At 38.8% G+C, this 17,015-nt stretch overlaps 1 protein-coding gene across 3 annotated transcripts in view; it reads left to right on the forward strand.

Moving 5' to 3' along the window:
• The window catches only part of LOC102197052 (NMDA receptor synaptonuclear signaling and neuronal migration factor-like), a 67,776-nt gene that overhangs the window by 904 nt on the left and 49,857 nt on the right, over positions 1-17,015 (forward strand). For all 3 annotated transcript variants that reach the window (XM_005745798.1, XM_005745800.1, XM_005745799.1), the window contains exon 2: positions 15,213-15,274. In XM_005745798.1, the coding sequence (XP_005745855.1) occupies positions 15,213-15,274 (62 nt within the window). The remainder of the gene's footprint in view (positions 1-15,212; positions 15,275-17,015) is intronic.

Below are 17,015 nucleotides of genomic sequence, written 5' to 3' on the forward strand. Positions count from 1 at the left end.
TATATATTTACTTTTTATGTCTCTTTTAAGTAAGTGTGACAGAATGAATCAATCTCTTCTTGTTTGTATTGGTTAGTGTACTTGTATTTCTACTGCCTTGCATAAGGTTCTTTGCTTTTTGATTCATGCGTGCAACCTTATGATTAGCAGAAGTAGTGAATCCAAAGAATCAAATCAGGGTTGTTGTTTTTTTCAGGGTTTTTTTATCATTATTATTATATATGTTTATTTTTATGCTTTTACATTTGCTGTCTGATGTAAGCCAAACTTTAATTTAAGGACATTTGTGTTATTTTAATTGTCCTGAAGCCCATTGACAGATTGATGACCTGTCCGGGGTGTACTCTGATATATCCTCTAATTCTGACTCTAACACAGGTCATTAACACACTGGCATTATACGATACACACACACAGTATAGCTGTGACATGTGAAAAGCTTTATTTATCCTCTTAACATCTACTAGCTTACTGGGGACCTATTAATGGAGGTTTGGAAAGTGGAAATCTCTCTGTGACTCACCACATTTCAGTTCACCAACTTAAAATGGTTTAAGGGTCAACAGTTGCAGCAAGTTACTCAGGGGCCCCTAAACTGTGTGTTGCACACAAGAAAAAGCACAGAAATCAAACCCCAAATGGGTCTATTAAAAAATGCTGACCTCAGATCAAAGGTGGGTAGGCTTAGGTGCATATACCAAGCATTTGGGTTTAGATTGGCCAGGCCCTCTGAGATCTAAGTCATCGTCAGCAAAACTCCCTAACCATAACTGTAACCCTGTGATTGGAATATGTCATTTGTGGTTTTATTATATTATTTCAAAGTCTTGGCAAACAGATAACAAAAAAATAAAAATAAAATAAAATAATTATTATAATCAATACACATCAAAATCTACTCATTATATAGACTGTAGGGTTATTGGGAGGATTAGCACCTGTGACTTAGAGCACCATGTTAGAGTTACAGTTTGACCCTCTTTAGGGTGAAACAAATTCACCTTTTGTCATTTTTTCATGTATAATTTTTGTACAAATGAGAATACTATTGAAATGTACGTGTAAGTATTACTTCAGGATTTTGCTTATGTTGTGGTAGATGGAGTGAGCACTTTTTTTTCTTAAGGACCCGCTTGGTTCATTTCACTCAGCTTGTGAGTAATTCTGATTACTTTTAGCTTTGAGTCATAACATTAAGGTCACGTCATGGGTGTCAGATCAGTGCGTTCTCAGTCCGAAGGACACAGGATGACCAGGCCTTATGGTAGGAGATTTTGTTGGTGTCACCCACTGATTAATTTCAGACACCACGGTCGAATCAAGCACTTCGTCTCTCAGTGACCTATGTGTGTATGTGCTTTTCTTCTTTAAATGATCGCATGGTTGAACTGAAGCAAAGGCAAACTGTTTTCTTTCCATCCACTTCCAAAGTCACCTCCATGCTCACTTTTGCACACATTGTCCAATTCTGTTTGTCCTCGTCTTCCTTTTTTCTATTTGTATGTTTATCTCCTTCCTCCTTCCTTCCTTGCTGCCTCACTCACTTTTTCACACCTCACGCTTTAACTCTTCATAAATCATGCTGATCGCAGCTGGTAGCTCAAGACCGTGTATGCAGACCACAGCCAAGGCTTGAACAGTATACGATATACCTCCTCTCTGTCAGTGGTTGTGAGCAGCACTCCAGTTGATGGGGAGTTTAAGGGCACTCTGAGAACAATAGCACTTCCCCCTGAATCCCAACTGAGCCGGATTAGTAATGTCTCCAGTCTGCCAGATGATCTGAGTTTATCTGTTGTGCAGTGAATGAGCAGGGCAAAGCCATTTCACCTTTTCTACTTCCTTATCTTTGTCTTTCTGTGACTGTGAATAGCAAAAGCAAGGGGATTGTTCTAGAAGCATGTCTAATAGGCCCCTCTTCTTCTCTCTGACCTTAAAACATCTGTCTCTGTGTAATGTCACTCTGTCTCCTATTGCACTGTTCTGAGTAATACAGGCAAGGTTGAGTAGGAACGCACTGATCGGACCCGGTAAGAATAAATTAATAGAACAGTTTTTAACTTTGTCATCTGAAACTGACATTCACATCGCCTGTTTTCACAGTGATTCTTATTAATCACCAAATGGAACTAGAATAGAGTGGATGGCTAAAAGCTTGGTGGTTTATGAGCTGCTTTTCATCCAATGAAGAGGGATGAAATCTAATTCTGAAATTAGGTAAACTGTGAACAAAGATCCATGATTCATGTTCAAAGTGTGGGGCCTTAAGGTTAAAAGAAAATCCACATCGACTAAATTAATCTCACTTGTTAATTGTTTTAAAGCATAAATTATACACTAACATTTTCAATCATTCATATACATTCATTCAGATCAAAGTGTGATGTCATTAACGTTGAATCACTTCAAAGAAGAAGATTCAACAGAAGTCAGCTGATCTGAAGTCAGCAAGCTCCCTGTCCTGAGAAATCTGGGCTTATCATTTTGTTTGTTTTCCTGTCCTGTCGTTTGCTCACTCTTGGTTGGAATGAATCAGAACCGCCAAACAGGTTGACGAGCGCATGTGTGCTGTTTACTGACAACACCTTGCCGGATTTTTGGGGATATTCCTGATGATATTCAGTTTGGAGGATCTCAGCGGGACGTTGTTTTATGGTTTATGAGGATCAGTCCTCCTGTTGTCAGTATTCATGACAGCACTGAATGTTGTCATTAACCAGAAATTAAACCATGGAACTAATTATTTCCAGTACATGCAGCCATGTTCCAGAATGCATCATACTTGTTTTGGCTGCATGTGTGGCCGCTTCCTGGCAGAACTGGGCTCATTAAGAAATAAGGAAGAAGAGTTTCCTTGCATAGAAATGCAGGAAAGAGAAAACAGACATGCATTCGAAAATTGGCTGATTCCGAGTGGACAGCCTCTTATGCATTTTAGTTATCTCTTGCATTGTAATGCTGGTGTCTCTGCACTGGCTCTTTTTTAATATGCTCAACAGATGTGCAGAAAAAGAAAGGTTAAAAAAGTCAATGAAAGTCTTCTAGGCTTTAGGCTTGCTGTCTTTTACTGTGCATTTAATTGTGTGTTTTAATGACCACTTTTTAAGCAAAGTTAGAGGAAAATTTGTTGTCCTTTATGCACCTGAAGCACTTTAGTAATAGGCCAAACTGTCTCCCTGCCCTGTTTATGACAAATCTTTGTGGAGGAGTACGCCAAAACCGACCCTTCTGCTTTGATCAGCCACTTGATAGGAAAGATTACAAGGGCTTTAAAGCTAATGTTGTCTTTAATATTTCAAGAATGTCTGAGTCACTACTGAAAGGAATTGCACAGCACAACACTTTTCAGGCCTTAATAGTTTCCACTTTGGTGAAAATGTGATTTCATGGGCTCTTTCCCACAAGACTCTGTGACCAGCAGCCACCCTGTACTTATTGCTGCACAAATTCGCTCTAGCCACGGTCCAGTGTGGACGTTAGCTATAAAACATCTGGGCACCTCTGTAAAGCATAAACCTGTCACTGGAGGAAAACTATATATGAAACTTCCAAGGTCAAATATAACAGAGTTTTTAAACCAACAGTGTTAATAGAGTCTGTTTAGAATACTTAATATTGGTGTGGTGTGTTTGGGTGTATTACACAGCTCATCTTTAGATTTTAAATCATATGCAGAGAGGTGAGTGTTTCAGGTTATAGTGGATGTGTAAATGTAGCAACACAGACTCACCTTTTCAGGAGAGTCCACATATTTTGAAAGCTGTTCACAGCTTTGGGAAGTCTTGTTTGAAAAGCTTCATTTGAAATTGTTTGTCATCATAACGCACACTAGGTCCCAGGCACCCTGTTTAGGATTAGTGTTACTCGTCTGGCTTGGGTAATGTTTTGTTACCTCCACCAACGAGGTTATTCTTTCTGTCTGTAAATATGATAGGTTTAAAAGCTTTAAATAAATCTTGATAAAATATTGTAGTGTGTGGAGGGGGTTCATGTTAATAATCCATTCAAATTTGGCTTACACCCACCACAGTCTTAAACGGCAACTCGAAGATTTATTGGTCGAAAATTGACAAAAAGCCTATAACTATTCTTACGACTGTGGCGTGTATTGTCGACATAGGTATAAAGATTTTAAATATCATAAATATCATGTTACATTTGACCTCTCCTTCAAGGTCAATAGATTGATCTGAATGTCAAAGTGACAATAACGCTGCATAGAGCTATTTAAAACTCTGTTTCTTACTGTCATTGTTTGTATTGGCAACATATAGACACATAGGGAATCATATCTGGGTATTGTAAATATCACATTAATTTGGACTTCAGACCTCGTCTTCAATGTCAAATAAGGTCCAACTTTCATAAAATGCTAAATTTAAAATACATGGCTGAATATAAAGTTACATACAAAATTTCCAATGTTCACAAGTGCTCAAGGTGTTGCCCTCTGGACACACAGTCTAAGTCTATACAGTGGTCAAGCTCATCCCATAATTTTGTGAGCATGCCTGGTGTTACTGCTGTTCTTATGTTACCTACCATCAACCTCGTGAAACTCACAAACCAGGTCGCTGTATCAGTATGTGTTTCATTCAATCCTGGTAAACTAAACACTGCTCAGACACACACAGATTACCTCTTGGTTCGAACATGTTATGATGCTATCGCACTGGGGTTTTTTCCAGTCTTATTTTTTTTAATGAAGAATTACCTGGTAATCTTCCTTTTGTCACCCTCTTTAAGCTTCAGTTTCAGTGGCAGCAAGCCTCAGAGCATGATACTTATTTAATGATTATTACTTTTTGATTTTATTGTGTCTTTCACAAGGAAATGACAGAAAATGTTGGTTGAAGAATGATAAAGAATGATACGCAATAAAGTTGGATACAAAAAGGTTGAAGATTTAGGCCAACCAGGGACACCTTAACGTTATTGAAGGCCTTGTGGCCATGAATGTTATGCTCACTGAGTAAAGTTATGTGCATATTGAGTCACTTTCCTCTGGTTTAAGTGCAGTGGGCCATTTTGTTTGAAGATGACAGAGCTGTCCCTGTCAGACAGTCACCTAACTAGGGGCTCATAAAACATAGAAATTAGAGCTCAAGTCTTACGAGACCCCCGGTTGGTCTCATAACAGTAAGCCTTTGCATTAAGGAAAGGCCAAGTTTGACCTAGTTTTCTGCTCGCAGTATAACCCAATTGAGCTTTTGTGGGAGATACATTCACCTTTGTCCTGTTTTTGCTCAGGTGAAGTCTGTCTGTCTTTTTCGGCGAAAGATTAACAAGTTAACATAGCTGGACTAGCCATCGGACATTTGCAGGATGGGCTGATGACTTTTTTTTTCTTTTTTTTTGTAACGGCATGAACAATGAGAGGTGGAGGATTGGCCAGATGCAGGTCGATGTGTAAAAATAACTCAGTTGTTTGGTGGTGGCTATGGCGGAGCTTCCACAGAGGCAACAGGTGGATGAGGGAAGGGGAGGCAGGAGGAGGAGAGACCCGAGGCAGCCGCCGGTCCGAGTATCAGGTGAACTGAACTTCAGGTAAGAAGTTATGACCTGCATTCTATCTGGGTCAGATATAAACCAAGTTTAGGTGGAGTTTATTTTCGTTGTGCTAGCGTGACAGAGTTTCTATACAGCTGTTCGGTTGCTATGATGTTACTGATAGTGAACTTTATATTATTCATAAGGTTAGTTAGTAGAGTTGCCAACGGCTCCTTAAAAAATGGAATGGTCCCTCATTCAGAGAAAATATTATGCGTTTTGTATTGAGCTGAGAAGAGACGCAGTTTGCTTTAGCTAGAATGGAAAAAGACACAAAGCTGGAGTTATTCTGTCTTTACGCTGCACAGCTGCCTCTTCTCTTATCCCCCCCCCCTCTCTTCAATGATCAGCTGATCGGCTTTTCTCTCTTGTTTATTTATCGCCCACTTTCCGCCAGAAACAGGAAACCAGCGGACCAACGACAGTAGCACGTTTAAGCTTGATCAGCTGTTGTTAGAATATATTTAATATTAATTTCTAGTATCAGCTGATGTTTGCTGGAGCCACAGCTGTAAACCTGCTGGTCATGATATCGGTTTGGATATGTGGTGAGAGGGAAACATGAGGATGAAACCAGGAGATGTCCTTACTGAATCATCAGAGCTGAACAGGTGATGGAGAAACAGGTTTACCCTTTAGGTGACATAAATGAGTTGAAGGGAAGTTATGAACTGTTTCTGAGAGACAAATAACACCAGGATCCTTTTCTAAGTAGCTGACAGCTGAAAGCTGTGCAGGGGCGGATCTAGCAAAGTGTTGCCAGGGGGCCAGGTAGGGCATTAACAGGGAGAGGTGGGGCACAAAGAAATACTTTTCTTTCTTATTCTCATTTCAAATATTTAGCTTTTATTAAATAATTATCTGAATCTTGCGAACAAAGTTTTTATCTGACGTAAAATGTATAGAAATCATACATATACCATAAGACAGTGTACATCACTGTCACAACAGCATTTGTTTTCATTCAAAGGCTTTATGGCTTTAATACCTGGTGGGCCGGTCTGTAGTGAAAATGCCCGATTTTCTGTCCCAGTCCAGCCCTGCAGGTTAATACTGGCAGTGTCACCATGCCAGCTGACTGTATTTCATCATCAGCCAGTGTTGTTCTTTTTACATCAATATTACCAAAGTTTACCATAAGGCAGCATATAAAGTATTTTCTTGCTTTCAGGTTTTAGTCAAATGTTAGTCTTTTCATTTGTTTCCCCACTTTTTTCCTGTTTCAAAATCAAACACCAGTTTGTGAGAAGATTATCTTCTTTTTTTAATAGGCATTGGTTTTGCATTGGCATTGGCTAATTTGCCAGTTGTATGTTAAAAATGTTCGTATTTTAATATTCAAAAATGTATTTGCCCAAAACATATGTGCACCACATGTCAGTAAAGATACTATGCAAATATTGATGTCCTTGACTGCTGAATAAACACTAACTGATTATATCTCTTGTACTTTATCAACGCAGTATCTAAAAACTTTGCACCGTAGTGGTTAAAATCTCATTCTAATAAGAGTTAAAAGCGCATTCAGTTATTAGGTTTATAGGGTTATTGAATTATGGTTAACGGTTGGTAGAATTGTTTTTAACATTATCTGCCAATTACATCTGCCACCCTTCTCCAAATCTGTGCCCCTACCTGGCCCCCCCAACAAAAATTTTCTAGACACGCCACTGGGTCCAGCTGTAACCAAATGTTAAGTGTTTGCGTTCCTTTATCACTCAGCAGTTGCCAAGACTAGATAGTGAATCCAAACTAGGAAATAATTAAAAACAGAGCAGTGAACATTAATAAAAAAATGTTCTCATATTGAGATTAAATTTAGACAATTATAGCACATTAAAGTCAGGGATATTTAAATACTCTTTGTTTGGGGATGCTTAAGACTTGTATGTTTCATTCAAGTTTTTAAGACTGATAATTACAGTCCTGCCAGACTGTGTCATATATGTGGCAGAAAATAACATGCCTGTTTTCAAGGGGGAAAAAAAACTCTGGGATAGGTCATGGATGATTGCTACTCACACTCTGTGTTGTAAATGGTCATTAAGTCTTCAGTAACCTTTGCTGACCTTCATCGGGTAGAAGGAATTGGAATATCAGTGAATCAGGGCCATACTCCACCCCACTCCACACTCTCCTGTTAATGGTTACTGAGCTATAATTGACCTTTAATTAAACAGAGCAGAGGTCAAACAGAAATGGATTATGAGCAGATGATGCAGGGTTCTTCAGTTTACTTCAGCACCAAGAATGTGAAACTATCCATAGTTTGTTTTAGAATGTTTGTGAATTGTGTTTGGGGGTTTTGGGAGCATCTTGAAAATCAAGTTGGTGACGAGGCTGGGGAGAATGGGATGGAAAGTGAGTTTTGAAAGCCACAAAACTCATAACCTGGCCAATCTCCAGAGAAATATATTATGGTCATTTAGTGCTTAAGGGCAATAAACCTCTTACCTGGTGCCCCTTTAATGAAAAACCAATAACTGCCCAGTAAGTCCTTGGAGCAACGGAAAAAAATTTCACCCCGTGTGAACCTGAGACTGCTCTGGTTAACCGTAGCATCCCGCCTTGTGTCTCTTTAGATTTTACACTTTACAATTTTTTTTTTTTTTTCATGCCCTATTGTAAATTTCCTGGGAGATAGGGTAATTGCCTGACTCCTGGCCTTTGGAGTGCAGCAGAGCAAATGTCTCCTAATGAAGTCATCTGCCATTACCAGCCAGCCTTCATAGTGTGTGCTTTGCACAGACATGAGGCAAACACGGACACAGAGAAGTAACAGTGAACACAGGTCAAATTGGCATTGTATAAATTTAGAGTAGTGCCCACACTCTGCACCACTACTTTGTTTTGTTCTTTTCTCTGCTATCAATTTGAATAATCATTTAATTCATTTCCGTAATAAATTCATAAATCAATTTTAATTATACAGTACCAAATCACAACAACAGTGCCTCAAGGTGCTTTATATTGTAAGGTAGACCCTACAATACATACAAACAAAAACTCAACAAACATATGACCCCTTATGAGCAAGAACTGCTGTTTAATAGAGGACAATATGGAATAAATAACAATAAAACTTAAAAAGATGAATTTCCTCACAAAAATAAAGTCAGTAAACTAAACTCCCATTCATACATGAAGAAATTCGCTCGTTCATATTACTTTGTAGGTGATGTGAGGACATTCTAGGGCCTAGTTTCCTAGGCAACCCTTCAATCTATTTACCACCCTGTCATATGTCAATCAACTGTATCTTTTGTTCTTATTGGTAGGTATTTCAATTGACCACTTTGGGAAAACTACCCATTTCACACTGCAAGTGTTGCATAGTTCCTGAATGTTACTGACATTTTACAATGTTGCTGCTAATTGCTTCCTGTGTCGAAATTCTTACATCAAAACTGAACCAGTCTATTTTTTTTACCTACCCATCTCCAGTTAGAGCTATAGTAGGGTTTGCATGCATGTAAGATTCACTCCCATTTTATAGAGTATGTGCCATATGCCGTATATGTGACATTTTAGTTTACACTGTTATGTATGTATGATTTAATCTTTCCTTGTTTTCGGAGTTACCTCAGTGGCAGCTGTTCCCAGTCCCTTGGTTGATGAGGTAAGATGTAGAAAGGGGTGGAGCAAGCCTATATGGAGACCTGCAAAATGGGTCATACCGCAGGAATTCGTTATGGTAGTTTCAGTTACGTGTTTGTGTGTTTTACCCCTTTTTGTGCTTTTGTGGGCTGATCAGCCACTATTTAAGTTTCCCGTTTGTCTCATTTAGGTAGTTCAGCTTGTTTGAGTTTGTAGTATTTTTTGTTGTCAGCTTGTGAGTAGAGTTCTGGTACTTCGACCTCTTTTATGGGCCCAAGATTTAGATTTTTCTTTATAATTTAACCAAATTTTTTGGGGGGGTTAAATAAAAACCTTTTTTTGGACTTTAACTTGTGCCTGACTTTCCTTCACTGCTTGTTCCATCACACCATGGGAGTAGCATCCTTTCTAGAGTACATGCAATCCCTATATATTAGCTGAGAAATTGATATGTAGTAGTTCCAACTTTTCCCAAACAGTTGATTCAGTTCATCTGGATGCAGCGTTTCCACTGGGAAAGTTTCTGACCATGATGCTTGAGCATGCATCAAGACATTTGCAACTTTTGTTTTCATCCATTTCAAGTACATCACTAAATGAACTGTAAATTTCCTAAGACATAATTATTTTTCACTTGTATTACAGCAGTGTACTATTGCTGTTCTGTTGTGATGAGATGCACTGAGGTAGAGTAACTGAATCATTACGTTTTCTGAACTAAAACTGTTAAAGAGGCCAAAGAAGAGTTTTGATCAGTGGGGCTGTGATAACCTTCTCATCTGCTGAACATGTTGGAGCACCATCAGGTAACCCAGTGAAGCCTCCTGCTGCCTAAAACAGCATCAGACACTCATTTAATCATTTTTACCTCTGTGAGGATGAAAACTTTGCTGTTGTGGAGTTAAGGCATTCTGCCAGAAATCTAATTCTTTTCCCTGTTACGACTTTTCAACAAGGTCCCAGCAGGACCGTGAAAACAAAGTGTGCCAACCATCATCATTTTTATTTATTTAATGGACCGCGTAGCTGAAGAATACGAAAGAGAAGAGGAGATGTAGGAAAAGCGATATAAAACTAAAAAAGGGCACAAAGAATAGAGCAGAAAAAAGGACAAGCAATGATAACAGTACTAAGAAGGCTAGGAGATATCTTTGCTTTATTCTATTATCTTGACTATTAATGGTCTTGTTTGTGAATTTCACCATCCTGCTATTTGATGTAAACACTTCCCCAGGCATCTGTAAGCTTTGCTTTTTTTCATATGCATAGTCCTCCAATTCCTTCACAAAGAAGGAGGCCTAGAATATGACCAAATTCTAATATCAACTCCTTTCCAGATCATCTGTCTCCCGGCTGTCCCCTACCCCCACTCCTTTTTTAATAGTCTTTCTTTACATATTATGCCTCTGTTCTTCATTACACTTCCCACCCTCATCCCAACTTTATATTTTGGTTTTATAAACACATTTACAGCTTGTTGGCTCTTTTCAAGCCACAGTGAGAGGATTAATACTATGATGTATAATTCACAAGCTAGAAATCTCTGACACATTATTATAACTGTTGTTTCAGAGACCTCTGGAGTTATAAAAAATATCTATTGCCAAGATAAAGCTTCTCTGGTAATCACTTTGGCCTGAGGGGTGTGTGCTAATGTAATACATTAGTGTGTTTCTTTGTCTGAATCTTCCTTATTAACACCCGACTACAGAAAGACAGATTCTAAAGATATGGCTTAAATTCAGCTAAAAACATTAATTTTGACACCAGTTAAACTCTCCATAAAAATGTTAATTAAAAGATTATTATAGTTTAATAATAAATGTGTAACTGTTAATATGGATATTAGCAGCCATAGTATAAGATATTGTCTGTAAACCACTAGTTTTCATTGTCCAGTGATGTTTCAAAAATCTTTTCATGTGTGTTGTAAGCCTTGAGTTGGTTAAAAAAATAAAAAGGAAAATCAAAAACTGGCAAACTTACAAATTTGTGTTCAGACTTCTATTTTTTAATGGTGAAGGAACAACTTATCCCAGAATGCATTGCAAATCCCAGACTTCACCACAAACTTGCATTCCCCAAGTCATCTGATGTTTGCGGGAATGTTTGCGTAAACCTTAACATGGTAGGAGTGACCAATCAAATCCCTCGCTGTTTCATTTGGTGCAGTAGTTCTTTTCAATTAGTAAAACCTTTTTGTTGTTGTTGATACAGACACCTAAAGACTTGTGGTTTCTGCAAGAGTGCATGCCATTGTTTTTTTCAGTTTTGATAGTTCCAATATTATCGCTCATAGCAAAATCCATATAGCAAATATAAATGGGGTTTTTACTTCTTACTCCTGGAACCTCTATGGAGTCTACTTGCTGGTTTTTAGAGCCCCCGAGAGCAGCCAGTTGGCTTTTCTACCTTTAAAACCCGCCTTCCAGCCAAATGGCTTTTAGCTAGGCTTTAGCTTCAGCCAAGTGGAAGCTAAATTGGCTAGTCATTCATATGTAAATTAGGTTGTTACCTGAGAATTCTGGAGGGGAGTAGGGGTGTGTGAATGATTGCTAATTTCTAACTGCCAACTGCCTCTGTGTTTGTCGGGGGGGGGGCACTTTGTAATACGTGAATGTGCTTGTGATTCCTGTGGGAAACACTGCAGTACACTGTCATGATCAGTATAATCATGACAGTGAATTCTAATAGTTTATACCAATCTCAGCTTGAATGAACTTCTGTGCACTGCTGACAGAAAGTGCTGCTGTGTTTTCACATCCTCCTCTCAGCACAGCATATGGCATTTCTATTGGGGGGAGTGCACACAGTCAAGCAGATAGATCACAGATGATTGCATTTTCTTCCTCGTGCCGTCCTTTGCCTTCTCCTCCTTCTCTATATCAGCCAGGGTAGGAGGGGGTTTTCACGAGGAGCACTGCACGTGCTGCCTCATATTTAATTACTTAGGCATGTAGGCTAAAGCAACACAACAATTCCATTTCACTGCAACCCCCTGAGATTTTATCCCTGTGTACAAAGCATGTTGCATGTGTGTGTGTGTTGCATACCCTATTTATTTCTCTGCCTGCTGTTCCACATGGAGACTCTGAGCATGGGAGACCTGGTGTGTGTATCTGTGTTTGCAGATGGCAGGAATGCCAGGTCGGAGTGAGTGGGAGGAGAGTGATTATAGGCTGTGTTGCTTCTTTATAGGTGTGTTTGAGGGTAGCCTATATCTTTTAAATATTGTATTTGTATGTGGGTGTTTTACATTATAGAACAACTGCTGATCTTACTGTGTATGCACCAACTAAGAGTCTCACTTGCTTGCAGGATATTATGATTGAAACATATAGCTGAAGTGAAGACTTTTTCTTCTTCTTCTTTTTAAATTGACCATAGCAATAGCTCAGGTAGGCCATTAAATCTAGCTCAGTTCCAATACTGGCAGATCAAGCCATCTTCGTTCAAGCATGCATCACCTGATGCCTCAGTTGATTGTCTTCTATCCAGCTGGCAAATCTCTAATGTGTAATCACACATTACAGAGCATCTGCAAACCACTCTGCAACCCACCTCTACCCCAATGCTTCCTCCCTGTATCTGACATAATCAGTGTAGGATTTGTTGTTGTGGATGTTTTATTGTGGAAAGATACAGACCTCTCCCTGACTCTTTCCTTTTTCTTTTTTTTTCCCGTCTTCTAAAGATATAAAATGTCAATACAAAAATATAACATTATAATCTGTAATTTCACAGTCCACACAAATTTTTGGTATCATTTAAGTAGTTATATGTTTAAAAAGACAAATGATGTTGCTTTACATTTGTAAAGCACAAATAGTGAAAAAATATGCAAAGCTGAAAATAAAGGTGCTGTATTCTTTTTTAAAAAATATATTATATCACATAAAATACTTTGATGAACCCACTCCTTCCTGCTGTGTTAGACTAAATCAGTCCTTTGGGTTGTCTTCGTTGCCTGCTCTGTTCTGTGATGGGTTTTGCTCTTCATGCCTTTTAGGTTCCATTATTGCACACTGAAGGGTGGGAAAGTCTCAGTAAAGAGTTATACCACCGTATATAAATTACTCCAGGTGGAACTAGCAATCTTCTCTTGGCAATAGAGTTGTTAACGCTAGTGTATTTTCAGTTTAAACTATGAATAATTGTGTGACTTATCCTCAAACAAAGGAATTTCAGGCCAAACAGGTTAATACATACCATATAGTGAAGCATTGTGCTGGTGTACTGTGGAGACGTTTTTTGGCTGTGGGAACTGGAACTGAATGCAAGCAATGTACGGAGACATCCTTGATGATAATCTGCTTCAGAGCACCAAAAGGATGACGACCCTAAACACACAGCCAAGATAACAAAGTAGTGGTTTCGGGAAAACTCTGTCAATGTCCTTGAGTCGCTTCAGCCAGACCCAGAGTGGAAGCCAACTGAACATCTATGGAGAAATCTGAAAATGGCTGTGCACTGACCCTCCCCATCCAAGTTGATGAAGCTTGAGAGGTTCTGCAAAGAAGAATGGGAAAAACTGCCCGAAAATGGATGTGCCTAGTTTGTAGCATCCTACAGAAAGGCTTGAGGCTGTAATTGCTGTCAAAGTACTTCGATAAAGTACTGAGCAACGACTGAATGCTTCTATGCATTAGCATTCATATTACACATTTCAGCCCACTTTTTTATCGTCATTATGGGGTTTTGTGTGTAGATTTTAAAATGAAAAATGAATGTAACTGTTTTTGAATAAGGCTGTAAGCATGGCAAAATGTGTGACATGATGCACTGCATATCCTTGTGTACAATATACCCTACATACAGAAAGTATGCTGGCAAGATGGTGGCTCAGTGGTTTGCACAGCAAAAGACACCTGAGGTTAAACACTGGCCAAGACCCTTTCAATGTGAGGTTTACATGTTGTCCCTATGCTTGCACAGATTTCCTTGAGGATTTGTGATCTCTCCCATCATTAAAAAAAACATGCCGTATAAAGGTGTCCTTGACCGTAGAGGTGGCATTGGTCCCTGGGTCCTGCATGTTTCCCACAGCTAATTCTGAGGATGTGTTAAATACAGAGAGTGAATTTCCCTGTGGGGATTAATAAAGGATAAGTTAATTTATACAGTACAAAGGTTGACTGACCCCATTATTTGCTAGAATAAGAGTTTCTTTTCTTTTCTTTTTTAATTAGCAAGGCATGAAGGCCTTTTGAATCATAGATATGGTTAGTGAGCTAATTGCACTCAATCAAGACTGTTCCTCATTTCAGAGGTAGTAGATTGAACTGCTGTGACTTTTTCTCTTCTGCAGACCCACCCACACTCAGCTATATATATATTGTATACCGTGCCAGTTTCTCAATGTTCCTGCCATATGGATGTTTTATGTCATACACATGATTGAATTTATTTCCTGTTTTTCTGGATGGCAAAAGCAACGACACCGTCCTCTGTGTAGGGCAGGGGAGATGGATAAGCTTTGTCATGAAAGAAAACTAGAGCAAATTTATGAATTTGTTTGTCTTTATATCTTTATATATTTCACTTATTTTCATGTAACATAGTTATAATAAAATAGAAAGTGAACGTAATGTGTGAGAAAAATACTAAAGTAGTTACTTACATGAATCAATCATATTGATATATAAGACATATTGAGCCACTGACCACCGAAAGGATATGAAAGCAATTAAAATGGTTATTAAAATTGGAAAATCTTCATATAAATGTCAGTTCATTTCCATTTCCATATTTTAGTGAGCTATAAAAATATGTAATAGAAAGCTTTCATTCTTTTTCCCTTCCCGACTCTAGCCAAGATCAGCCTGTAACTGTGTTGAGTGATGGCAGATAGCGAGTATGGATTCAGGACATTAACAGCTCCTCTCACAGAGTGCTGTGGTGATGTAACCTACTTGCAGTGAAGAGGGCCTTAGAGAGAAAAAGCTCAGACAGCCTGTTTAGGTGGAGAGAATCCTGTGAAATGTTTGTGAGTCACTTTGCTATGTTTGACAGCAACAGTTGTGCAAAATAGCTCAGAGTGAAGTCTTGCACTTGTGTCTCTACAGAGCAGCCAGAGCATTTGGAGAATACCTGTCCAATACCAATCCAGAGAACCGCAACGGAGCAGGTAGGTGGCACACTTAGTAGTCCTACAACAATACTATATCAGTATTATAGCAATATAGTATTTAGTCGGAAATATCAGTTTCTCCGGCTTCACACGTATTTCCTACTCCCAAAAATACCTTAAAATATTTCTGTGTGAAATATTGGCCTGTGACATGTCGGATAATCAGTTATTAAAATATTTTAAAAATGCTGATGTTTATGTAATAAACGCTCAGCTTCAGGGTGCAGTCACACCACAACAGCAATGTTTCACAGGTTATCCCCAAAACCAAAAGTATTTGATCACCCTAAAATCAGCTGCAGCGAACTATACTGTCACCTGGTAAGTGCTGAAAAATTGGAATTGGAAATTGGGCAAGTGTAAGGCTCTGAACAATTTTGACAGGGGCCAACCTGTGAGAGCAGGGTGACTGGTTCAGAAAATCTCCAAAACAGCACGTATTGTGGGTGGTTCCCAGAATGCAGTGGTTAAAGCTTACCAGAAGTGGCTGCAGACCATGTGGACAAGTTCAAGGCATCAGTGTTCCTTGATGGCAGTGGCTTCTTGAAGGACATGTATGGTATGGTATAAGGAACTTGACAGAGAACTGACTCCAGATTGCTCTATCCTGCTGCTCGGTTCCGTTGTGAATCCTGATACTACAGGACACCATCCAAGGTCTTCTAAAGTCCATACCTCAACAATTCTAAGCAGGATATCTTAATGTTGCAGATTACTGATATATCTGCAAGTTCTTCCCCTCTGCTGTTGGCAAGTGCTGTTCATAGAGGATTAGCATATTGTAGGGTTTTTACTTTAACATGTAAAGCACTGTAAGATGACTACTTTTGTAAACTGATTATGAAAAAACAAAACTGAATTGGTAATGTAATTGAGGATTTATATTTTCAGTAGTAATTTATATTTGTTAGCATGCTCTTTTTAGTGCAAACATGTGGAATACATAAAGTAGCAGAAAACATGACAATTGAGATGGGGCTGAAGTTAGGTGCAAAGTGGCCTGCAGATACGCAGCATCTGTGGGCAGGCTAAAACAGGATTGTGTGCTTGCCAATTGGGAAGGGTCTGGAAGGGTATCAAGCGAGCTATCAGATGCACTGAGACCAGCTTACCTACTGGGATTGTGGTTGAGCCTAACTTAGTAACCTACTCAGTCTAATTCTATGCTAAGTTTAATTATATCCTGGAAAAGCTGTTGTGACTAACTAGCACTTCCCTTTCCCCTACCTTTGCAATATCGCTTTTCTGTGTATGATTTCAACTTTATAAAAGGGAATCTTACAAATCTGTTTGCTTTCCACTCAGTTTTTCTTCACTATAACTTAGTAAGTAAAGTAAAGTAAAATTTTATTTATAAAGCACCTTTCAAGATAAAAATCAAAAAGTGCTTCACAGAAGCTAAAACCTAAAAATAAAAATCAACCAAAAGCAAGTTTAAAAAGATGAGTCTTTAGCTGTTTTTTAAAAGCGACCACGGAGTCCACAGATCTCAGGCTCAAAGGGAGAGAGTTCCACAATCTGGGGGCCACAGTTACAAAAGCTTTGTCGCCTTTTGTTTTCAGCCTCATGTGTAGGATAACCAGCAAGCCCTAGTCACATTACCTCAGGGACCTGCTGGTAATGTATGGATGTAAAAGTTCACTTATACAGGGAGTGCAGAATTATTAGGCAAGTTGTATTTTTGAGGAATAATTTTATTATTGAACAACAACCATGTTCTCAATGAACCCAAAAAACT

The sequence above is a fragment of the Pundamilia nyererei genome, unplaced genomic scaffold (genome assembly GCF_000239375.1).
Source record: "Pundamilia nyererei isolate P.nyererei 1_Seehausen unplaced genomic scaffold, PunNye1.0 scaffold00167, whole genome shotgun sequence".
Taxonomy (NCBI): Eukaryota; Metazoa; Chordata; class Actinopteri; order Cichliformes; family Cichlidae; genus Pundamilia; species Pundamilia nyererei.